General features: G+C 41.8%; 1 protein-coding gene across 3 annotated transcripts in view; it reads right to left on the bottom strand.

Moving 5' to 3' along the window:
* LOC138951932 (neuroglobin-like) overlaps window positions 1-24660 on the bottom strand; it is a 34143-nt gene extending 9483 nt beyond the window's left edge. Inside the window, exons 1-3 of one of the 3 annotated variants that reach the window (XM_070323493.1) lie at window positions 11213-11775; window positions 7244-7288; window positions 4931-5110 (exon numbers count right to left, since the gene is read on the bottom strand). In XM_070323493.1, the coding sequence (XP_070179594.1) occupies window positions 4931-5110; window positions 7244-7284 (221 nt within the window). In that variant the 5' untranslated portion in view covers window positions 7285-7288; window positions 11213-11775. Of the gene's footprint in view, window positions 1-4930; window positions 5111-7243; window positions 7289-11212; window positions 11776-24505 lie in introns of those variants that run through there. The other 2 variants (XM_070323495.1, XM_070323494.1) reach the window with 2 other exon arrangements.
* Between the last annotated feature and the right edge of the window lie 2217 nt (window positions 24661-26877).

The following is a 26877-nucleotide window of genomic DNA, read 5'->3' as shown; positions in this document are numbered from 1 at the left end:
ACGAACTGTGTCATTTAATGCTATTCACAAAATGCTATTGCAAGTGTGTTCGATAAGGTTAGAACTGCTTTTTTCTTGAGAAGATTTAAATCGTTCTGTAAACCATTTGGGACGCACTGGGGCTTTAATTGAACTAATTTCAGCATAGCTTCGCGCGAAGTCCAAGGGAATGCACTCTGCTCTTTCGAGTGTGATTTCTCCGTCCATCTTGAATCAAAAAGCACTCTTCTGACAAAAAAACCAACTTCGTCGCAGAGCTACGGCGTAGCTTCGCATGTCAAAACTTGCGAAGCGAAGTAGGGTACAAAGTACTTCGCCGTAGCTGTGGGTTTTTGGTATAAAGACTTCGCGAAGCTTCGCCAAGTCGACTTCGTGCTCAATTAAGGACGGACTTTAAAAGAAGATAATGACAGACATGACCTGATATTTACAGGCAGTGAATTCCAAAGTTATGCACCATATTAGAAACACTTGTTTTAAGCAAATCAATGCGGGGCCTTGGCAAAACAAGGTTATTTCTAGTGTTTGGATAATATGACGGAGATAATTTGAAGAGTTGTATGAGATAGGTTGGGGTTTCGTGATAGACGACTAGTACATAAATGAACATTTATTAAAATCTGCTTCTTTAAGCTTAACATCCCTATACTTTCCATCTTTTCGTTGGTAGAAAGAGATGAACTGGGCAGAATTACCTTATCAGCTCTTCGCTGGAGCGACTTCTTCAAGTGAACCTCACTACACCCGTCCCAGACTATAGAAGCATAATCAGTGTGGGGTTTTATGTGGGCCTTGTAAAAGAGTTCGTGTGTCAAAATTAATAATGCATTGCAACTTTAATAAGAGAAATTTGATAACACATAATTAGCAATTTCCTTGCAAATTTCATTGCTGTGAGTATGCCATCTCAGATTATTATCAACAATTAGTCCCAATAAACGGTGTCGTCGCAATATAACCTTCGTGGTTGAAAACGACGTTAAACACCAAATGGGGTGTTGCAGGTAGCTTTGTTTCCTCCTTGGGGATGAAGCTACCAGGGGAAGGGATTGTGTTGGAGGTGCGGGTAGAGGGGTAGCCCTCCCGGTGCTCCCCCTTGGACCTCCCTAGTCTAGGACCCTGGGTCTTCGCGAGGTGGCCATTGTGGCGTAATCCCTCCGGACTAGCATAACGTTTCCCTATCCCAAGACCGACCGTGCGTGGTCTATGACCACACCCTCTACGAGGTGACCCTATCAACTAGGCAGCGAAAGCCCCTAGGCGAAACACGGCGGATCTAGAGGAGAGAACCTCGATAAAAAATTTGAGCTGCCATGAAGACGGAGCATGTTGGCTGAGGACAGCGGGCAGACCTTCTGTGCCGACACCCATCTACAGGAGAAAACCAGGCATGCACGCATCAAACCCAACATGGCCATACAAACGGAAAAAAACGGAAACACCAAATAAAGAAAGAATAAACGGTGCTCAGCTACTTGCTCAATGGGGTGCTCATTTATGGACAGACTCGGAGTTATTTCTAAAAGTTTATGTTTTTGGCGAGTGCAGATTATCATGGATTTTTATCTATCATTGAGAGAGAGAGAGAGAGAGAGAGAGAGAGAGAGAGAGAGAGAGAGAGAGAGAGAGATAGAGATAGAGATAGAGATAGAGATAGAGATAGAGAGTTCTAATGATTGATTTGATTGAAAAAAATATTCTATAACAAAAGACTGTATGTTACTGATCAAAACAAATTATGAATCTGCTGTCCCATTCGCGGTCGGCAGCCCCGCGTACGCTCATCTCTCACATGTGACCGCCTCTCGTCTACAGTGTCGGTCGATATATTCTACCCCCAAAATAGCACTTGTTTGCATCTTCAATGACTCCATCGTCCATTAAAATCCCAAACCGATGTCATATACGAGCTGATTTTGTAAAATAAAGCACATTTCTACTTCCAAAACCCATCGAACTGCCTTTATTTTCTGAGTTTTTGCATTTCTCAAGCAAATCTCGCATCATCAGAAATCCAATAAAACAGATAGACTGCTAAGCCCCCCCCTCCCCCCAAAAAAAGTCTGTTTACGGTATCCCGACCGACCCTATTTTTTCGCGCGACCCTAGACTTTTTTTTTGGCATTTGGGGAAAAAAAAAGTCTTTGTTTTTTTGGCAAAATAACTTAAAAATATGTTTTTTGGGGAATAACAATTTATAAAAATTAAAAAAAAAACAATCCCGACCTACCGACCCTATTTTTTTTGGCCTATGTTACCGTAAACAGACTAATTATTCTTTTTGCCTAACATTCCGAACTCACTAATTGTGTTAGGACGTATGTTTTTGTGTGTGTAACCTCTTGATGATTAGCTAAAGAGTATTAATAGTATTAAATCTTTTGTTGGGGGCATCAGCGGCATCATTCCTGTGTCATTTAATTAAAACTGTATATATGCCAAAGAAGGCCTTTCACGTAACCTTCAGGATCACCTTTTGGATTAAATATTTCTTTTACAGGGATCACGTGACCGCCGCTCAAGTAAGTGTACCCTCAAAATCGACCAGATAAAAACGGAAGAGCCGAATGAAAAATCGACAAAAAATCACAATAGGCAAAACTTTGCACTTTTCACATACAAGAAGAAAGTCAAACCAATTATCTACCCTGAACTGATTATTTTGTTTTGCTACCTTGCGTATTTCGCGTGCTATGCTCTTCCTACTGATGCAGGTGTCGATCGCAAGAGCAGTCAAAAACGGAACGTTTTACGTCAATTTGTATGGGTATCATGTCAAAAAGCGCTACATTTTAGCAATGACTTGGTGGATTGCTTTGAAACTTTCAGAAAATTTTACCAACATACTAGAGATACTTCGTGCGAAAGTTTGGATCGTTACGGTTATTTATCCAGATGTGACGCAATGTTTCGGAAAATGTTGTTAAACTTGTCATAGGATTGTTCACTTGTGTCCAAAAAAATCATGACTTTGCATAATCTACAGATAAATGATTGATACAGATTCTGTCTAAGTTTCATTTGCGTGTAGCTGCTGCCGAACACTCAGTGATAAAGCTTCGTGCGGCCAGCTTTGAGAAGCATACTTAAGTCTTTGCGTAGTCGACTTCACCCGGTTTAAGGACAAGGCTTAACGGAGAGACTTTGATTTGTTTTAAATTTGAAAACAATATTTTTTTCAACGAGATTTCCAAAGCAAATTTGTTGCATCCATCTTTTGCGTTGTCTTGTAAATGGGAACGTCACTGATATGGGTTTTCAGCTGAACATCCGTGTCTTGTTCGGACATTTTGAGGCTATGTAACGTACGTTTTCATTTCATGTGATCCTTGACTTTGCGCAGATACTATAAATGTATGGCTGTGTGTATTTAGATCTTTTGAATTTGTGTAATGTACGGTTTTTTCCCACACTACCCTTGTGGGGAATTTATATTCACAGCTTTATATGCACGTTAGAAATTCTTTAGAGCTATACTTTTCTTTCATTAAACCTGAAGGTATGTTCTATGCTCTTCTTTGTTGCGGGGATTTCAGCAGACCCTTTATCGGTGATCACCACCGAATCGCTCTTTCACAGTATGAGAGTGACAGTGCCTGTTATGCTTTTGGCAAGGATTTGTTTTTATTGCCGGTAACTTGATAAGTGGCCCTTGATCTAAATCTATGCGTTTTTGACGAGAGAGCCTCTTGGGTTTGTTATTGTACCCTAGTATAGAATACTACAGAGAAGATCCGGATCGAGATATATTCTCAATTGCTGATTTCATTTGATCATGGTGAAAGTTCGGCTATATTCAATGCTTGGCCACATGTTTTGAGTGGTGTGTTTTTTTGGTATGAAGTTGTCTGTATCTGAAGTTGTAAGACAACTTCCAACTTTTTATCTATATTTGGTATTAAAACCGTTGACACTAAGTGGGCGATATCAAAAATTCCTCATAGTTGTTGTGATTTTGCTATCACTCGAATAAGCCGAGAGTTTAAACCGTTTCACGCGTTCAACTGACTTGTCCTTGTGTTCATTGTTTGCTAGCATGCGTGCCGTTTACTTGTACGAGTCTTTACTTAAGTTACTCACACGACCAGCAATCCTTTATCACCACGGCAAGTTTTGAAGCGACCCCGAGCGTGCGAGGGATGAATTGATCCTCGTTATCACGCCTGACGAAAGACGACGTTCCGAGAATGTATTCCTTTCAGTTCTGATGTTAGGGAGGGAATATAGTATCATACCCTGTTTTTGACCTTGTCGGGCCGCCATAGTTCAGTGTATCGGTTTGTGGACATATGCATTTACTGCATGAATTTAAGAGGACAATCACCGGAATACTTGACAGCGACACTCACAGTCATCGTTTGTTTTTCTTCTAATAAATGCGTGTGTTTTTCTTTTTCTGCACCATTTTCCTTACATTTTGCACGGTTGCGTTCCATAACAGCGCATGCTTTTTTGTGACACCATGCACATTGCTTGGAAATGAAGAAGTATCTGAGACTGATTGAGAGATTAGGTTCTTAGTTTTATCAAATCAGGTAGAGAATTTGAGCAATCAGGTACAGAATTTGAGCAATTATAAAACTCCATGCTTGGAATATTCCATTACAGAGGAGGCAAACTACACGTGACATTGTAGGCCTGCGTGAGTGTTTCTATGGAAACGAGGGGAAGCAACTCTTCCAAGCCCCATAAACACTTGACAGAGTTATTTCCGGAATTCGCCTATTTGTGTTCATGTATTATGTATGACAGTGATCTAACTGTCCGGGCGTACCCCTACCAGCACCGCTTGTGAGCCTCATATCGGCTCCATGTTATTTTGGACATGTCTTCTGGGGCCCAGTTAGCCGATCTGGGGTAACCACGAATGGAGTGGAGAAATGACGCCCACATTCATCCCATATGTTCCCCTCATAAACGTGGCACTTACTTGACGAAGATGAACATTCCGTAATTTTGTTGACTGTCCTCGTTAGCCTGGAGGAAGAGGGCCCAGGACTCCCTGACACTCGCCTTGATCTCGTCAGTGATGTTCAGCGCGGGCTCCTCCGCCACGACGGCCTTGCTGGACCCGCAACCCATGTCTTGCGCCTTCGCCGCCGCCTCCTCCCTGACACACACACACACACACACACACACACACACACACACCACACAAAGGAAGACATTGTAGTAGTTTCATCTATAAGTTTCAACACGCGATGCCCTTCGTCGCTCTCCTCCGCCGCCGCCTCCCTGACACACACACACGTCACAAAGGAAAACACACATAGTAGTTTAGTTCCATCTTTACGTTTCTACACGCCTTGTTGTTGTTTTGTTTTATCTTTTACAGTAAACATTCCAAATTATCCTTGCCCCACGCCACTTCAAAGCCATTACCCCACACACAAGCACACACAACACGAAGGAAGACACTGTACTAGTTTCGTCGTTAATGTTCATCACGCCTTGCTGTTGTTGGTTTTACTTTTTTTTAACTTTAATATTTTTTTTATTTTTTTTTACAGTAAACATTCCTAATTAGTCTTGCCCCACACCGCCTTTGACACACACATGACACAAAGGAAGACACTGTACTAGTTTTATCGTGTAGGTTCCAAAACGCCTTGCAGTTATTTTGTTTTTTGTACAGTTAACATTCACCCCTGGCCCTTGCCCCACGGCCTGCCTCAAAGCCACTGCCTCTGACACACACGACACAAAGCCACTGCCTCTGACACACACGACACAAAGCCACTGCCTCTGACACACACGACACAAAGCCACTGCCTCTGACACACACGACACAAAGGAAGGCAATGTAGTAGTTTCTTTAAGTTTCAAAACGCCTTGCAGTTTGGTTTATTTTGTTTTTTACAGTTAACATTCACCCCTGACCCTAGCGGCCTTGTCCCACCGTGCCCCAAAGACAATGGCTCTGACACACACGACACAAAGGAAGACAATGTAGTAGTTTCTTCTTTAAGTTTCAAAACGCCATCCAGTTTGTTGTGTTTTGTTTTTTACAGTTAACATTCACCCGACCTGACCCTTGCCCCACGCCGCCCCAAAGACACTGCCTCTGACACACATACGACACAAAGGGAGACACTTGACATCAAGCTGTTGTGTTGAAGGGAGGAATGGTATTATTCCATGTGGAAGCCTCAGCAGATCTTATATAGTGGATCGAATCGATTACACGGGAAGGGAGTGTCTTTGGGGCGGCGCGGCGTGGAGCAAGGGTCAGGGGTGAATGTTAACTGTAAAAAACAAAACAAAACAAACTGGAAGGCGTTTTCAAACTTAAAGAAAAAACTACTACATTGTCTTCGAATCGATGACAAGATCTAGATGTGGCACTTTTCAGCACGTGTACGGGTAACGTCATCAAATCTAGTTTTTACGTCACGCGTTTGCCAAGATCTGCAGTCTTGGTGGGAGCAAAACAACGTATGCATTTGGAACATTGGAGAAAAAAGTGAGTCACGGGTGACGCAATATATACACGTACACGTACAGGTCTTTGCTACACGTTCGATCATCTAGAACACTGTACTAATGAGCAGCAAGGTACAACTACAAAGGAGATTTTTAGCATTGTCGTCAATTTAAAGACACCTTGCTGCTTAGCAGCACCGATGCTTTCGGTCGGACACTCAGAATAGTATCCATATAGGAACAGAGAAACATCGGTGTAACGTTTAAAGACATAGGCTAGACTAAGTCAGGCAGAAAAGTCGTAGGTAGAAATTATACGTTTGATCAAACTGATACAGGAAACTCCGTCCCCTCCCTCCAACGACTTATGTGTACAGTCAAACCTGCCCTGGCAACCACTTCTCGATAACGACCATCTTCCCATTACGACTACCCAAAAGATCCACGTTGATTATTTTGATTTAAAAAAAAAAGTATTCACCCTTCCATAGCGACCACCTGTCTGTATCGAACCTTTTGGTCGATCTCTTGGTTGGTCGATCTCTTGGTTGGTCGATCTCTTGGTTGGTCGATCTCTTGGTTGGTCGTTATAGACATGTTCAGCTGTATTTATAAACCATATTTGTCACAAAAGGTCCAGCTCGTTGGTATTCTCTTATTTTAAGAAGGTCGTCCGTGTTTGACTTTGTCAAATGACCTGACATTGCTCAGTACAAAGCCTCTCCTGATTGCCCAGGTGAGTCAAACATGCGTGAGTGCACTTTCTCTCTCTCTCAAACTAATGCATGCAGACTTGAGTCACGGTCTGTTGTTTACTTACGCCTTCTCCTTCGTTTTTAGATTGCTGCCCGAACAACCCATTTTGCTAGAGACGAAACAAGAGAGATAAGTCGTCGACCCAGACACTGACTGGTTGATCCTTTTACTGATTCAGTAACTGTGGGTCTAATTACAGTAAATCAGAGAGATCTATCTTTGACTTAAGAACGTATGTAGCCTACAGGTTATGGCTGGTGAACAGTTTCGAAAAACAAGTGAAGTAGAATTGGACATAGCTAAGACGACTTCATTATTCTCCTTTTTTTAATGAAACATCTACCATCATCTTGTTGATGTTGATGGTTCTGACGTGTAACAGGTAATAGGGGAAGGGACCCTAATATGGACCACTTTTTGTTTATTGCTGATAACTGGCTTGTTTTCTTGCGAAGAAGTTTCATTTTGTGGTTGGTAGTCCTTCTCTCTTAGTTTAACAGTTAGGCCTAATTAGAGTGAAATAGCTTTGATAGACCTTCAGCAAAAATTAAATACAGAACAAAATCACAAATGGTCCATATTAGGAGCCTGGGCGCCCAATATGGACCAGTGAAGCGGTCTTCACGAATCACTGTAAAAAGCCCCCTATACTTCAAAATAACATAATACAACTTAGTGTGCAAGTCAGACTTATTCAAATATGCTTTAGATTGAGCTGTTTCGGGTTGATGAGAGCATTATTTTAAGCACACCAGGAAACCTGAAGAATCTTATCAAAAACAGAGTGAAAATAAGTGAAATTGTCAGTAATTACTGGTGTCACATGACTGATGTGAACCAGTTGATTGGCTAATGGCGATGCGCTAAAACTGTTAGCGCACTCTTGGAGTGCGCTAACTTTTCCACAGAGCGTATTCATCCGCACTTTGCCTAAGCGAGAGTGTACTCTCATCCTCAGAATTAATTAATGACATGTAGCTTATATTCTCCACAATACCAATGATTATGACCATAAATTTCCTGCTTCTCAATTAAAGCAGAAGTGGTTTTTTTCTGACAGATTGCTGTGCCACAGTTGCCACTGATCTAAAAATAGAACCCGCTGTGTCTAATTTTTCAGTTTCGACTTGCGAAGATTCCTCTCATAATTATGCCATGTTCTTATTATCCACATTACCAAATGATGAGTTAGCATACAATTCAGGGCCGGACTAGGCTAAGAGGAGGGGGGGGGGGGTTGCCAGTGGTGGTCCAGGGGGATGTTCCCTCTGGCGGGGTCAAGGGGCAGAGCCCCTTGTGGGGGTCAGGGGGCTTTGCCCCCTGAAGCTGATGGGTAGGTCATATTCTGAGATAGGAAAATGGTCGCTCATTGCATGAAACGGCATAAAATAAACAATAATAATAAATAAAAAAAAATAAGTGAGGTACATGTTTAGGCTAGGGGGGGGGGGGGGGGGGGTTGCGCAACCCCCATAACCCCCCGGTAGTCCGGCCTTGCAATTCCCAGCAGCTAACAGAAAAAAACAAGTGTTATTCCGATAACGTAGCAGCTAGATCAGCACGTAGCAGACTACACTAAAATACGACTGCATCTGTTCAGTAAATTAATGTTTTCCGAATTATTATTTCAAGGCAAGAACAATCGGAATCGAAAACGTGTAGGGTTTAGAACGTTCTTACCATATATAAGACTTATTACCAGCCTGCCTCATGCGTGCAGACTCAGTGCAACGTGACGAGCAATTTTTGTTTTTGAAATGAGACTCAGTGCAGTGGTTCGATTGCCATAGCCTAGCAGACGACATAAATGCCGCTCAGCAAATTAACATGTTGGGCAAATGTGAACGATAAAACGATGGGGATATAATACGTGTAGGGTTCAGAGCATTCTTACCGTTCATATTTAGTACCAGACTCCCCGATGAGTGAAGATACCACACGAGAAACATGCCACATTTATTTTGAAAATGTGCTTACCGTCGACCTTGGCAAGGGGCAACACTGTGCACGGTAAGCTCGATGAAGGTTTCGAATCGCAAATCACTCAGAGCACAGTCCTTTCTCCGAGTTTAAATGAGGTCTCAACAGAAATTAAAACAAGAGTTTGCGTGTGACGAAAGCACGACACACTTGAGACAGCCCACACAAAAGTAGATCTGACACAAACCTGACCACACAGTTACGCCTATCCAAATGCGCGTTGCAAAATGTGCGTTTTGAATCTTCTTTTTTCTCTGGCAGTACTGATAATATCGTTATTGAAACAATCCCAGTGCACTAAGGGATTTATAGAGCAAATCTCGAAAATAATTATTGAACTCAGCGCTATGCGCTTCGTTCAATAATTAATTTTCTCGATTTGCTCTATAAATCCCTTAGTGCACTGGGATGTCTCAATAACTTAAATTATCAACTTCCACAAAAAAAGACTATTTGTTGTATTTTTTTGAAATCTTAAGGGCTAGTTATAGGTTATTTTCAGCAAGCTTCTTAATGAATCAATTAAAATTGCCTTTAGTTTTTATTTTCTTCGATTTGTTGAAGGTGGTCCATATTAGGGGACTCACACATACTTTGAGGTTTTGCTATTATTTTTTGTTTGCAGTAGAAACTCGGGGTACACACTGTTAAAATGTAACAAATACTGTCTTAGCTGTCATATATATAGCCATTTTTGTGTTATGAAAGCTTTGGCTGTGGACAGAAACGAGTCCGTTTTAGGCGGCAAATTTAGAGTGAACGCTGCCAAAAGTTAAAACAAGTCGCGTAAGGCGAAAATACAATATTTAGTCAAGTAGCTGTCGAACTCACAGAGTGAAACTGAACGCAATGCCATTTTTCAGCAAGACCGTATACTCGTAGCATCGTCAGTCCACCGCTCATGGCAAAGGCAGTGAAATTGACAAGAAGAGCGGGGTAGTAGTTGCGCTAAGAAGGATAGCACGCTTTTCTGTACCTCTCTTTGTTTTAACTTTCTGAGCGTGTTTTTTTCCAAACATATCATATCTATATGTTTTTGGAATCAGAAACCGACAAGGAATAAGATGAAAGTGTTTTTAAATTGATTTCGACAATTTAATTTTGATAATAATTTTTATATATTTAATTTTCAGAGCTTGTTTTTAATCGGAATATAACATATATATATGTTTTTGGAATCAGCAAATGATGGAGAATAAGATAAACGTAAATTTGGATCGTTTTATAAATGTTTATTTTTTTTTTTACAATTTTCAGATTTTTAATGACCAAAGTCATTAATTAATTTTTAAGCCACCAAGCTGAAATGCAATACCGAAGTCCGGGCTTCGTCGAAGATTACTTGACCAAAATTTGAACCAATTTAGTTGAAAAATGAGGGCGTGACAGTGCCGCCTCAACTTTCACGAAAAGCCGGATATGACGTCATCAAAGACATTTATCAAAAAAATGAAAAAAACGTTCGGGGATTTCATACCCAGGAACTCTCATGTCAAATTTCATAAAGATCGGTCCAGTAGTTTAGTCTGAATCGCTCTACACACACACACAGACACACACACACACACACACACACACACACACGCACACACACACGCACATACACCACGACCCTCGTTTCGATTCCCCCTCGATGTTAAAATATTTAGTCAAAACTTGACTAAATATAAAAAGCGAAAAAGCCTAACGGTTTTGAGGTTTGTGTTTCTGCAACTGTTTTGACATGTGCAACTTATCCAGAGAGGGTGAACAAAGCGAATTAAATTGTTTTGAGCGCTCTAGCGCCGTTCGTTTTTCAGAACAGGAGGTGGTCCATATTAGGAGCCGGTCCATATTAGGAGCCTTTCCCCCACTGTGGTCGAGATACAGTGACCTGAAACACTCTTATACATCAAAACCCACAGGTGCTAAATGTATGAGCGAGAGTGGTACGGCATAATTTCTTTTTCATTTTGTTTGAGCGAAGAGTCTGCAGAGAAAAATGTCCCCAAAACAGTTAACCATGAACTGATAGTATTGAAGCCAATCGAAGGCGAAGAGCACTGTAACTAACCATGTTCTTTCGGACAGCGATATTCCAAAAAATTCAACCAGTCAGTCTGAAAGTCGTGTTCTGAACTTCAACAGGAGTCTTTTTGAATAGAAGGCACAGATTGCGAGGAACAACACGGTACGAGAGTCCGTGCTGTCTCGAAAATTGTTGTCACGTCTGGAACCTACGTCATTCATCCATTGTTTGCGCGATGTGACGTAAGCTTACGAACTAAATCGTTCCAAAGAGTCACCATGTTTTGTTCGCCGAGACCTGCGAAGTCTTATATTTCGTCTCGGGTGCCATGACCCCGGTATAGTAGGGAGACTCAGTATTCGCTGACCGAGACTCATAATACATGTACACTCTTTTTGTTGTCTGGAAAAATGTACAGTGCCTGTTGTACCTGCGATGAAAGGACACCTTTGGGACCAGAAAAAAAGTGTCCCTACATTGCAGGTGGCCTTTCATGACAGGTATACTTTGGTAGAGATAATAGACAAAGGGACCTCAGAAGGTGTCCTTTTAAGGGAGGTATCCTCTCATCGGAGGGGCCACACATCGCAGGTACATACACCGTAGTAAAAAGACAATATAATATAATATAATTATGTCAGCAATACTGTTAAAATGTTCTATTTTTTTTTATAGAAATTATATAGAATGTATTGTGTCAATAACAAACGTTCGAACCATCTACCTTTCTTGTTTTTTGATTTTGATTGTTAATTTTTCTGTTTTACATTCAGTCAAGTAATGAGTGTTTTAACGAGAGCGGAGAGCGAGGTTTGTCTCCCTGGGTATGTGTGTGTGTGTGTGTGTGTGTGTGTGTGTGTGTGTGTGTGTGTGTGTGTGTGTGTGTGTGTGTGTGTGTGTGTGTGTTTGTGTGTGTGTGTGTGTGTGTGTGTGTTTGTGCAAAGCATATATCAACAAGTCGCGTAAGGCGAAATAACAACATTTATTAAGCTGTCGAACTCACAGAATGAAACTGAACGCACTGCTTTTTTCACCAAGACCACATACTCGTAGTTTTGTCAGTCCACCGCTCGTGGCAAAGGCAGTGAAATCGACAAGCCATGCAGAATATTGCGGTAGTGATCGCGCTGAGCAGGATAACACGCTTTTCTGTATGTCTATTCTTTTTAGCTTACTGAGTCAGTTTGTTTTTAATCCAAACATATCATATCTATATGACCTATATGTTTTTGGAATCAGGGACCGACAAGTAATAAGATGAAATTTTTTTTAAATCGATTTCGAATAATTAATTTTAATCATAATTTTCATATTTTTAATTTTCAGAGCTTGTTTGTAATCCAAATATATATATATATATACGACTTGTGTCTGTGTGTGTGTGTGTGTGTGTGTGTGTGTGTGTGTGTGTGTGTGTGTGTGTGTGTGTGTGTGTGTGTGTGTGTGTGTGTGTGTGTGTGTGTGTGTGTGTGTGTGTGTGTGTGTGTCCGCGATGCACGGCCAAAGTTCTCGATGGATCTCTTTCAAATTTGGTGGCCATATTCAGGTACACCCCGGACACAACCTGGTCGATGAGATATTTCAACACGTGCTCTCAGCGCGCAGCGCTAAACCGATTTACGTTTTTTTTCTGGATCCATTCCCAGTAACTCTTTCTTATATTCTCCAGTGTTTTCAGCGTTTATCTCCCTTCCTTCGTGTGGCGTCAATCCATATTCCCGTTTCTATTTTTAGAAGGTCACTGTCGACAACGCTCAATCCATATTCCCGTTATACTATTTTTAGAAGGTCACTGTCCCGGCGAAGCCGGGTATTACTCTTCTCCAGTGTTTTGCGCGTTTATCTCCCTTCCTTCGTGCGGTGCACCGGCGAAGCCGGCGTACACCCGGCAAAGCCGGGTTCTCGGCGCAGCCGGGTATTCGGCTCGACTTCTTCCCGGCGAAGCCGTACCCGGCGAAGCGGGTATTCATCTAGTATAACATATGTACACTCTTCAACAAAAGTTAAGGATCGGTTGAAAAAACGGATCTAATAATAAAATATTGCCAAAAAATTAAACATCGACATAATAATTAAAAGATTAATGTGTTTGAATTAACAAATGAACAATGAGTCTTGACCTAGAATTTTGTTTGGCAGGCAGAGTTATTTTCCTTTGTGGGACTTCTCAAAAGCTTCTGCATTTTGGAAGAAAAGGCTTGCAGTGGCTCCCCCTGTCATCATCAGACTAAAACAGAGATTCCACGCAACTGGAAGAGTGCAGGAGCGACAACGTTCTGGTCGGCCCAGAGTCACCACACAAAGAGAGGATCGCTTCATTCAGAGGCAGGCCATGCAACAAAGAATGGTTACGGCAAACAACATTAGGCAACGCCTACAAGCTACCACCAACACTTGTTAGTGGTCAGACAATCCGAAACCGCTTACACAACTTTGGCTTGCGTGCAAGGCGTCCAGTCCGAGGAACAACCCTGACTTCTAATCACAGAGCAGCTCGCCGAGCCTGGTGGACTCAACATGTGAGGTGGCAACGTCAGCAGTGGGCTCAGGTGTTGTTTACAGATGAGTACCGCTTTTGCTTGGAACCTGCTGATGGTCGCATCCGAGTGTGGAGGCGTCGCGGAGAGCGCTTCGGAGAAGGCGCTCTTCTGGAACGACAGCGTTTTGGCGGAGGCTCTGTGATGGTCTGGGGAGGGATCAGCACACGTCTAGGGACACCTCTGTACCATGTAGTGGGAAACTTGACCGGTGTCCTCTACCAGAATGAGATCCTGCAACCCCTGGTCGTTCCAGCCCTCCAAGCGATCGGCCCTCGTGCGATTCTTCAGGATAACAACGCACCTCCCCATCGCTCTGCAGCTGTAAACACCTTCATCCAGCAGGCCAGGGTCAACAGGATGCTGTGGCCAGCCAACAGCCCGGACCTGAACCCCATAGAGCACATGTGGGACGAGCTTTGTCGTCGGGTACAGCAACATCACCCTCCTCCTGCCAATCTGGGTCAACTGCTGCAATGGCTCCAGCAGGAGTGGAATGGAGTTCCCAGAGCATTCATATGCAACCTGATCCACTCCATGCGCCAACGATGTGTTGAATGCCTGGCACACAACGGAGGGCACACGCGTTATTGACACTGATTCACATTGTTGTGAATTCCATTTTCGAGGGTTGTTCAATGACCTCTGGCACTCAGCACAAAAAACGAACACCCAAAAAACGAACACACAAAAAACGAACACACAAAAAACGAACACCCAAAAAACGAACACACAAAAAACGAACACACAAAAAACGAACACACAAAAAACGAACACACAAAAAACGAACACACAAAAAGCGAACACACAAAAAACGAACACACAAAAAACGAACACCCAAAAAACGAACACACAAAAAACGAACACCCAAAAAACGAACACCCAAAAAACGAACACACAAAAAACGAACACACAAAAAGCGAACACACAAAAAACGAACACCCAAAAAACGAACACCCAAAAAACGAACACACAAAAAGCGAACACACAAAAAGCGAACACCCAAAAAACGAACACCCAAAAAACGAACACACAAAAAGCGAACACCCAAAAAACGAACACACAAAAAGCGAACACTCAAAAAACGAACACACAAAAAACGAACACCCAAAAAACGAACACACAAAAAACGAACACACAAAAAGCGAACACACAAAAAACGAACACACAAAAAACGAACACCCAAAAAACGAACACACAAAAAACGAACACCCAAAAAACGAACACCCAAAAAACGAACACACAAAAAGCGAACACACAAAAAGCGAACACCCAAAAAACGAACACACAAAAAGCGAACACCCAAAAAACGAACACACAAAAAGCGAACACCCAAAAAGCGAACACACAAAAAGCGAACACCCAAAAAACGAACACACAAAAAGCGAACACTCAAAAAACGAACACACAAAAAACGAACACACAAAAAACGAACACACAAAAAACGAACACACAAAAAACGAACACACAAAAAACGAACACACAAAAAACGAACACAAAAAACGAACACACAAAAAGCGAACACCCAAAAAACGAACACACAAAAAGCGAACACCCAAAAAGCGAACACACAAAAAGCGAACACCCAAAAAACGAACACACAAAAAGCGAACACTCAAAAAACGAACACACAAAAAACGAACACACAAAAAACGAACACACAAAAAACGAACACACAAAAAACGAACACACAAAAAACGAACACACAAAAAACGAACACACAAAAAACGAACACACAAAAAACGAAAACACAAAAAGCGAACACACAAAAAACGAACACACAAAAAACGAACACACAAAAAACGAACACACAAAAAACGAACACACAAAAAACGAACACACAAAAAACGAACACACAAAAAACGAACACACAAAAGCGGAAAGCGTTAGCGGGACCAAATAAAAGCAACTTCCCACTGCTAGCTGAAACGATTGAACCGCTGTCACGGTTGACCTGCGCAGACAGACACTCTCGGTCGACGTATAGTCTGCATTGATGCTGTTACGGTCAGTCGTTTGTTACCAGAGGCCATTGAAATAATAATACTTTTCTTGGACTGATACGAGAATAGTCCGTTAAGATGGAAATGTTTTGTTCATAGTGAAGGAACAAATAATATAAAATGGACTGCTGCTTTGACATGCGCCCCACACAAGACAGAAGTCGCAGCACAGGCTTCATGTCTCACCCAGTCACATTATTCTGACACCGGACCAACCAGTCCCAGCACTAACCCCATAATGCCAGACGTCAGGCGGAGCAGCCACTAGATTGCCAATTTTAAAGTCTTAGGTATGACCCGGCCGGGGTTCGAACCCACGACCTCCCGATCACGGGGCGGACGCCTTGCGGTTGACCGTTGAAAGAAACTGGTGACATGCAGAACATTCGTCTGCTACGAGAACCACGTTTTGCGGGACACACTTCCGGGCTATCTTTTTTTTTAAACTTTCAAAACTTCGAGTTGTACTGATCTTGTCTTGATGAAAAAAGAATTCTTTTATGATTTAAGAATGTTTGTGTAACAAGCTGTCCATTTTTGGCTCACGTAAGTGTAGCCTATGCGATGCTAACTTTTGTCTGTCTGTGCGTGCGTGTGTGATAGAAACTTTAACATTTGACTGAACACCGAAATACTAATTTTACCGGGTTATTATCCAAGCAACAGCTTCAAAGTATTGAAGCAATGAACAACATTTCGTCGACACGTATGTAGTTAAAGTGTGTATCCAAAGAAAACGGTGGTGGGTTTTTTTTTTTTGGGGGGGGGGGGGTAAAAACAGGTGACTGGTTTGTGTTGTGTGTGGTATGTAGACCAGGTCAGGGGTCAAGGTTAGGTCAGATCGCGTGAAGGATTGTGGTATAGATTCACTTTTCAGTTCTAACCGAGCTGCATTCGCCGATTCGGGGAAGACGATTTCACATTGTTCGGTTTCGTAGCGGCTCCAGAAAAATAGATAAAGAAAATACCAAAGGAGATTTCCTACAGGTTGATCTGCACAGCGTGTTTTCAGTGTCTGCGCGAGGAAGCGCTGTCGAAAGCGCAGTGTCGATCTGGCAGTCGTGTCCCCGTAAGTAGGCTACAGACAGACAGATCTAGATCTAGCGTCTCCCACTCTTGCACCGTGTCACCTATGCTTACTGTGTGTGTGTGTGTATGTGACGGAGTGATTGAGTTTGTGTTACTGTTTGTCGATTTCTTACGGGAGCCTTGAAGGCTTCGCCTCTTGTTTTTATTTAGATTTTAAAAGTTTGGTCTAGCGCCAAATCGCGCCGTCCGATTGTCTGATCAGACAATCCGGCTGGCCACGCAAAAATAAATTCTTTGAAAATTGCTCGCTCTTTACGTAGGGCACCTAGAATGTCCTCAAGCGGTGATTGTTTAAACGAAAGGGTGTTTGTACTGTGTGTAAAAGCCTGACAGTGTCTGTGATGGTTTACGGGAGGCTGACTGTGCCTTTAACAGTTGGTATCAATCACCATGCGTGATTGAAATATTCTCTCGTGATGTCCTTGTGTCCTGACAGTCCTTGTGGTTCCTATCCCGTTGTGTATTTTATAATCGTTGACAGGCAGGCTAGACGTGTCGAAGACAATTTTCCATGGTAATGTATTCATTTTAATGAACAATAAATTGTTATTGTTGTTATTGTTATTGTTCAGCTTGCAACAGTCTTTCTTCTACATACTGCAGGTCTTCTGTTTCAAACTTAGATGAAATCCTCATGATAAGCTGACTGTCAGAGTCACGTCTGACAATGCAATGGCGTACACGGTTAGTCTATATGAAATTGATACCTAAGCATTTTACTCAGTGATGTTACATCTATGCTTTTTGACTTGTAATAAGAAAATAAGCGCTTAGAACTGTACCAACGGAATACGCGCTATATAAGCTTCATATTGATTGATAATGTGTTAATGTGTGTCTTTGCAGGAGGAATGACAGGGGGGGGGGGGGGTGTGGGTGTGTGTCTCTGTGTGTGTGTGTGTGTGTAAGACCCCCCCACACACCCGGAATCGACAGTTGGGTCGGTATGCTTTTGTTTGAGGAGCAAACAGCGGTAAGAGGGTTACACCATTGTTAGGCATGTTTTTGCGAACTGTCGCACGTCAAAGATTGTCGGTGTGCTTTTCAATTTGTTGACCAAGGATCAACGTCGGTGGTAAAACTGACAAAGCGATTACTAGGGAATAGAATGCCAGGCAATGGGTGATCGAAGTACACCTATATTCGGTCGTACCGCGCGTCAAAGACGTTGCAATACCACTGCATTTATTACACCCCCGGTATAGGGGTGTGTATAGGATTCGGTCGATGTGTTTGTTTGTTTGTGTTCGCATATAGATCTCAAGAATGAACGGACCGATCGTCACCAAACTTGGTGAACAGGTTCTATACATTCCTGAGACGGTCCATACAAAAATTGGGACCAGTCAAACACACGGTTAGGGAGTTATTGGTGGATTAAGATTCTACAAGGACTTATAGAGGGACATATTAATGGTCAAAGGGAAATAACCTTCTCAGTTGGTGGCAGTCAGAATGGTTATTTCCCTTTGACCAACGGGGGTGTTTTTCCTACCTCGGAGGAATTTCTTATTATTTACTGTTGTTTGACTAATGAACTTGTCCTCGGCAAAAACATTGCATTGTACGATCTGAGAAACAAAGGGAAGTTGGGTTATGTGTGTATTGATGTGTACTTTTATGTGCATATGTGTTCTGAGAGTGTGTTTTTATGTGATGTTATACACGAGCCAAAAGAAACATTTCTGTATGTTATATTCAGACAATATAGTTTTATTGAATTGAATTGAATTGAATTGAAGTACATGCATACGACATGTGTAATAGAGTAAGTGAGAGTTATGCAGAATCTCCTTTCACCTGAGAGAATAACAAGCATTGGAAGGAACACGTACGCGACTTTCATCCTCATCATTGCATTGTATGCCCCAGCAGTACAGTTAAAGATACTTAAAGGCGGCCATATACGTAGCGTTCATTAATTAATTCATATTGTAATTCAATCAAGTTTGCGTTTTAATGAAACAGATCCTGTGATTGGTCAGAATGCCCCAACTCATTAAAAATTACCGGTCATTAATTGTCGATAACCACTCGCTAAAAAATCTATTAACAACCTGCTGGCGAGGCGCATTGATACAGCCTCAACTAGTCTCGGTTAGCTTTGAGGGTCATTTTATAAGTAGGAAATATGAAGGCCAACGAAATACCGAGACCATAAGGTATGCGAAGTGATGACGTCGAATACGTGACGTAAGTTGATGCATGAATTCTTCCGGACTACGATCGCTTTTGTGATGAAAAGAATTTGTTTTGGAGTTTGCTGTCCAGAAACCCGTCAAAAAAGAAGGGAAAATGTGTGTGAAAGAAAACAAAACAGGAGCAGAGTGATACGATAGGAATACAGACATATTTCTTGGGACTTGACCCTTGCATGTAGGTGGACTGAAAGTAGTGTGTGAACAGAACAGAACCAATTCTGTCTGTTTACAACCGCATGAAAGCAGGAAAGAGATCGTCGTCAGATTGAATTACAATAACATTAACATGCTTCCATTTGAAACTTCTCGGTCTTCATCGGGGATTGACGCCCTCCCAAAGTCTAATTGAAGCCCGACGGAGCGAAATCCCCGATGAAGACCCCGAAGTTTCAAATGGAAGCATGTTAATGTGTAATTCAATTACTAATTGTTTACATGTGCCAATAATGTTATAAAACTGTAGCTAAGGGGATATAATAACGATTGGCTGTAGCTTTCGAACACAGAAACAAATTATTTCAGTATTGCAAAGTGGTGTTGATAGTGTCGAATGTAAACAGAACAGTCTCAAAGTGAAAGTGGATGTTTTCCGGAAATTGCGAAGTTAACAAGAATACAGAAAAGCGCGCTTTCCTGCTTAGCACAATACGCTACCGCGCTACTCTGGCGTGTCAATATCACTACGTTTTGCACGTGGAAGGTGAGCGATTTCCTTCACGCGGGGATTGACGAAGCTGTACTGTCTGTGTTGACGGTCTAAAAATAGCCCAAGTCCAGGAGAACTGTTGCTAAACATAGCAATAAAGAATTAATTATTTCTCGTAATTGGTAAGGACTTCAAACCTAAAACTTTGCAGGAAGCTTAATTTATACACCCCCGCAACGATGGGAAAAGCCCTGGAAGTAATTAAGCTAATTAAATAGGACTATATGTCAGCCTTTAAACTACTCGTGCGCACGATCACGTACATCACCGAATAATTATATGTCCCGGCTTTTACTTGGGGCAAACACATTCTTACACTTGTTCACATCTTCTTAGAGGGTGCCTCGATTGCACTGATTGGACAGTATTTGTGGACTCGTCCCGTGATGTTGATGAACTGACAGAATGCGTAACCGATTATGTGTCTTTTTGTGTGGACAATGTTGTGCCGAAGAAAACAGTGAAGGTGTACAGCAATACAAAGCCCTGGGTCACGAAAGATATCAAAGATGTGCTGAATAAGAAGAAGAAAGCTTTTAGAGAAGGGAATTGTAACATGAGGGAGGTTCAGAGGGAGGTCCAGAGTTCGATAAGGAGGGGGAAGGAAGAGTTTAAGAGGAAGGTAGAGGGAAATTTCACGGGGAACAACATGAAGAAGGCATGGGAGGGGTTGAATGTCATGAGTGGCTACAAGGGGAAGAAGGGTGGGAGTAAGGAAAAAAGCAACGCTACGCAGTCAGATGCAAATGATCTCAACCAGTTCTATGCACGCTTCGATAAGCATGACTTCAGCGGGGAAAGGAAGGCAATGCGGGACAGGTTGACCAGTGATAGTGGGCTTACGGAAGGGGATTCCCCAATAGTGGTGACGGAAGAAGAGGTGGAGAGGGGGCTGAAGAATGTTAATGCTAGCAAGGCGGGGGGACCAGATGGGATGATGCCCAAAGTTTTAAAACTATGTGCAGAGCAACTTAGTTATATTTTTTCAGTCATTTTTAACATGTCGCTTGGTGCTAGCAGGGTACCGGCCCTATGGAAAACTTCATGCATTGTTCCTGTGCCAAAGAAAAAGACTGTGATAACCATGAATGACCTGAGACCTGTGGCACTTACTTCTGTTTGTATGAAAGTCTTTGAGAGAGTTGTTTTGTTCAAATTGAGTGATTGTGTGAAAGATTTTATTGATCCATGTCAGTTTGCATACAGGAAAAACAGGAGTGTTGATGATGCTGTGTTGAATGTTTTAAACAAGATCTACTCTCATTTAGAAAAGCCTGGCTCTTATATTCGCTTGATGTTCTTTGATTTTTCCAGCGCTTTTAATACTATACAGCCTCATTTAATGGCGGAGAAGCTTTTTAGCATGAATGTCCCAGCAGCCACCATCCTCTGGGTTATGGACTACCTGACAAACAGGCCACAGTATGTTAGGGTGGGGGGGCAATCAGTTTCAGACACAATCTGCACAAACACAGGGGCACCACAAGGCACAGTACTCTCACCTTTTCTTTTTTCTCTCTACACAGCATATTTCAGAAGTTCTAGTGACTCCTGCCCCATAACCAAGTTTGCTGACGACACTGGACTGACCGGACTGCTGACTGTTGACGACGACTCTGACTACAGAGTTTGTGGGGTGGTGTGAAAACAACTATTTAGAGCTTAATGTGGGGAAGACAAAGGAAATGATAATGGACAACAGGAGGGGGGAACATGTACACAGGGAGATAGTGATCAAGGGGGAGGTCGTAGAGAAGGTAGAGCAGTATAAGTATTTGGGGGTGATTATAGACAATAAGTTGACATGGAAACCAAACTCTGATGCCCTTGTGAAGAAACTCCACTCTCGCCTGTACTTTTTGAGAAAACTCAGGTCTTTTAACATCAGACAAGAAATCCTTCAGATGTTTTACACTTCAACGTGCAATAGTGTGTTGTACTTTGGCTCCGTGTGTTGGGGTGGCAACATCAACAAGCAAGACAGGGATAGATTAGATAAATTCATCAGGAAAGCAAGTGGGGTGGTTGGGAGGAAGCAGGACAATTTCACATCAACACATGAACGACGACTGACTGACAAGGTACAGAAGATTTTGGCCGACGACTCGCACCCACTCAGACCGGAATTTGACAGTAGACGGACAGACAGGAGCAACAGATTCAGACAACCAACCGCAAGATCCACACGCTACAGAAATTCGTTCATTCCATCTGCAATTCACATCTTCAATTCTCAGGTGGGGCGGTAGATGCTGGTGTTGTCGCTCTGATGCACGGGGTCAGTGTTCTGTATTGTTTCAGTATTGTTGATTTTGTTTTGAATTCTACTCTCTTAATCTTAGACAATATGTGATAACCGGCAAGGTGCTGACTTTCTTTTGTGCATTGTTGATGGTGAATGCATGTTAATTTATTTTTAATATAAGTTATGTGATAACCAATGTGCTATATTTTCTCAGGACAAAGAACAAATGTTTATTTTGAATGTTTTATGTATGTTATTATTACGGACACAAACGCTCAGCAATGTAATTTCTCTTTTAGAGATTATTAAAGTTATTGTATTGTATTGTATTGTATTGTATACCAAAACTCAATATCATGGCTGCTTCCTGTGCAGTGAAAAGAACTGACATAGCTGTCTCGTGTCGTATTGATTCAGCAAACAAATCCCACGATCATTTACACGGGGGAAAAAAAGTGCCTTCAATAATGAGATACGATACCGATACATGCACAGCATGGCGGTGACCTTACGATTTGTTTCCCACTGCCTATACGACGAAGTGGCCGAGACAAACGTTTTTTCTGGACATTTTTTGTCGTTTCCTCTGGATACTTAACTTCAAATGGGTCAAAAATAGACGACTTGATTTGGCACACAACAATATGTAGTTAAAAAAACAAAACAATTCTGACTCACCAATACAAGGACAGCACACACATGACTAAATCAATGTTCGCTGATATAAGCTTTTTCAGGACTAACCAAAAAAAAAAATAACACAAATGAAAACAAGAGGCGAAGCCTTCAAGGCTCACGTAAGAAATCGACAAACAGTAACACAAACTCAATCACTCCGTCACACATACACACACACACACACACACAGTAAGCATAGGTGAAACTGTGCAAGAAAGCGAGACACTGGATCTGCCAACTAGTCTCGGCCCGCTCACAATAACAATGACCGAGACTTTCAGTAATTCCTTTGCGTGACGTCTAACCCTCTTACGTCATAATGTGACGTCTTCAAATGTTAAAGTTTCTATCACACACGTCAAACATTTTTGACCGAGACGTAATCTTCTTATGCGAGCTTTATCCATAGACTCGGAAATGTTAAAGTTTCTATCACACACACACACACACACACACACACACACGCACAGACAGACAAAGTTTATCATCGCATAGGCTACACTTACGTGAGCCAACAATAAGCAAAAGTTCTAACCACTTAATTCTCTCCCCTGTAATTTGTTTCTTTTCCTAGAGTTTCTTCCCTTTTTTGTTTCCCCTCCATCTTCTTTTCATACCTATTACGTTCCGTGTTGCTTTGGCTTTTTGTGTTCCTTCGTGTTTATTTGTTTGTTTAATAGTCCTGAAGAAGCTAATAATTATAAGCGAAAATTTGATTCAGTATTGTGTGTGCTGTCCTTGTATTGGTGAGTACAGTATTTATTTATTTTTTTAAAACTTTGTTCATCTCACCCACAGTCACTCTGTTGTTTAGATTTAGACACCTTCTTCTTCTTCTTCTGCGTTCGTGGGTTGAAACTCCCACGTACACTCCCACGTGTATGACAGTTTTTACCTCGCCATTTAGGCAGCCATACGCCGCTTTCGGAGGAAGCATGCTGGGTATTTTCGTGTTTCTATAACCCACCGAACTCTGACATGGATTACAGGATCTTTTTCGTGCGCACTTGGTCTTGTGCTTGCGTGTACACACGGGGGTGTTCGGACACCGGCGAGGAGAGTCTGCACACAATGTTGACTCTGAGAAATAAATCTCTCGCCGAACGTGGGGACGAACTCACGCTGACAGCGGCCAACTGGATACAAATCCAGCGCGCTACCGACTGAGCTACATCCCCGCCCCAGATTTAGACACCAATACGTATTAAGTCTTGGCTCTCTTTGCATACGTATTTTGTCTTCAAGAGAAAATACATTTTACGAACTTGAGACCTACCTCCCGTGCATTTTGTTCATGAAGAATGTAATATTCAGAGGTCAAGATGAAGATGTTATGTACTACTCCTAGTCTCACTGTTCAGTCATGTACTTATTCTTTGCTGTTGAATAGTTTCAGGCATGAGGAAGTTTTAATCAAACACAGAACAAGCCTATAAATAGAATCGAATGTTAATGTTGCTGACAATAAATGCTGGTTGTGAAACAAGTTACGTTTCGGAAACATCGGAAACTTTTGACAAAATATTTTGTCTCTTCCTTTTTGCATTTCAAGAATGATTCCAAAAACGGAAAAAAATATATAAAAAAATTGAACATTTGTCAATTACTTCCGCATGATGTGTCCTAATAACACACACACACACACACACACGCGCACACACACTGACACACACACACGCGCACACACACACTGGCGCACGTTATATGTCAAAGCAGCACCGCCCTGATATGGCCCTTCGTGGTCGGCTGGGCGTTAAGCAAACAAACAAACACACACACATATTCTACCTCAGTCTCTTACACATGCTCTCTCTCTCTCTCTCTCTCTCTCTCTCTCTCTCTCTCTCTCTCTCTCTCTCTCTCTCTCCCTCTCTCTTACCTTCTGCCTTGACGATGAGGTGTACGGAGTAAACACTGACCGGACAGACCAAACCACTAACGGCGAAAAAGTGACCGCAAGAAGGACACAGAGAGTTGGTTGGCTAGCAAATAACAAATCAACTCATTCTACGGGAATGGCAATGTCAATGACATGGAATGACAACAGTTAGTCCAACTCGTATTTTTATTTCGTCTTTGAGGGATCGTAAACGTTGGGTAGTTGCGAATTTTATGGACGCCAGTTAGTAATGGAGTTGATGACATTGAACGCTGTGAAACGCTTGTATTGTCATATCATATTGTCAGTAAACCCCGCGTTGATCGACCGCATTCAGATAAACATTGCATGATCAACTACCACCCAGTCAGCTACTGAACGATTTCTTTTCTTTAAGTAAATAATTGTGTTGGTTGTCTCTGCTTGTGCTATTTTAAAAATACACACTTTTCAGCACGTTGTTTAAGATAAGATAAGATAACAAAACTTTTAAACTCCATTTTCATTTTGGACAAACATGGACATTTTTCTTTTGGCACCACATCGAATTTTTAATAAAAAAACAAAAAAACGATGAAAAAGCTTAATCGAACATAAATACAATACCAAGATCAATTTAATGCATAATAGTTATAGTTAGAGGGAAAAAGTCAGAGCCTCTGAGCTACATTTTATGATGTTTAGCAGAGATAGTACGTTTATTTACTGTCTGAATAGTGATGATAGGACATAGACTTGGTACATTCTCCAGTGGCTCTACTTTTAACCCTATAACTATAAGCTCTTCCCTCAGGGGCCGGCTCAACTGGTGTTGATCAGAGAGGGGTGGGGGCTTTAGTGGGGTGAGAGGACGTCGAGGGGGGTCAGGTAGGGATACTAGGGGGTGTGTGTGTGTGTGGGGGGGTGTGTGTGGGTAATGGATGGGGTGTGGGGTGGGTGGGTTGGGATGGGGGTGGGTGGGCGTTGGTAATATTTTTCTTTTATGTCCCTCCAAACTATCTGGTCATTCGGGACTGTTTTATTTTTGTTTACTTTCTAATTTTACAGGATAATAATAATAATAATAAGAACATTTATATAGCGCTAAATCAAAAACTTTCGTTAAAAAGGCTTGCTCTAAGCGCTTGACATCTAAACTAAAACGTCATTCACACTCTTTACAATGATGTACAAGAACTTCATGTCACACTCTTTCATTCCGTATAGCACCATTCACACAGTTGTTATTCTGTACAAGACAATAAGTTAGTCTAACATTTAGAATGTTCATAAGATGAAAACAAGAGAAAAACCAGACTGATTAAAACAACTGCTTAGTGCTAACAAAGCATGAATCTTAATGATAACGTAATACATGTTTAACTGTTAAGACCATAAAAAACCTATATGCTAAAATAACTTCGAACTTTTAAGAACTTCTTATAAGATACACAGCACATCTAGATAAACACCAGAATGATAAAACAAAAGGCAACTCGTTAAAACTATTAAATGCATCAATGTCTAAAACACGAAAGACTCAAATATAAGATACACAATTCTCTAGAATTGTTTATTAAAACTGAAACCGACTTGCTCAAAGTAAACCATACCCACCCCCTCCCTACCCACCCCCAACACTAAATATTTCTACTCTTAACTTCCCAACTACACGTTATCCATAAACTATGCACAGGAACATGTGTGTCAGCATTATGTGGCACCGACATGACTTGTGCATATCTAGCTTACAGCTAAGGGTTAAAGTTAAAGGACTACTGCAGTGAAAAATTATATTTATAATAATTTAAAACAAAAGACAAAAATAACAAGCTGAATAGAGATGGAACCGTTACAGAACAGGATGGCAAAATGTTGCGACTTTAGGAGTTGTGTTTCTGGAAGAGGTGAGTTTTGAGTGCTCGCTTGAATGACTGTACTGACTGAGAGTGGCGAATGTGAGAGGGGAGAGAGTTCCATTGAGTAGATGCGCAAAATGCAAAAGTGCGTTGTCCATATGCTTTTGATTTTGTGTGTGGGATGACTAGGGTGCGGCTATCAGAAGAGGAGCGGAGTTGTCTAGCAGGAGTGTATACAGTGAGAAGTGTTTAAAACTATTTACATTTAGGTTTATCACGGTTAAGTAAAGAAGGTTCTCAGAAGCTCATTTCTTGTCACACTTGTTTAGTGGGGGGGGGGGGGGGGGGGGTGAGGGAAGAACTACTGGTGTTTGTACATACTATAGAGATTTCTCACGCAACCTGTTGAGGTACCAGTCTTCTCGTGTTGTGTGTGAAACCCCAATACTGTATCTCACCTGAGACCTGTCTAAACTTTAAAATGCGGTAAGAGCATGTATCCACTTGGACATTTAGCAAAAATCATGTCTGACT

This window comes from Littorina saxatilis, linkage group LG17 (assembly GCF_037325665.1).
Source record: "Littorina saxatilis isolate snail1 linkage group LG17, US_GU_Lsax_2.0, whole genome shotgun sequence".
Taxonomy (NCBI): domain Eukaryota; kingdom Metazoa; phylum Mollusca; class Gastropoda; order Littorinimorpha; family Littorinidae; genus Littorina; species Littorina saxatilis.
Note: the sequence above shows the minus strand (reverse complement) of the source record. Positions and strands in the feature narration are given on the sequence as shown.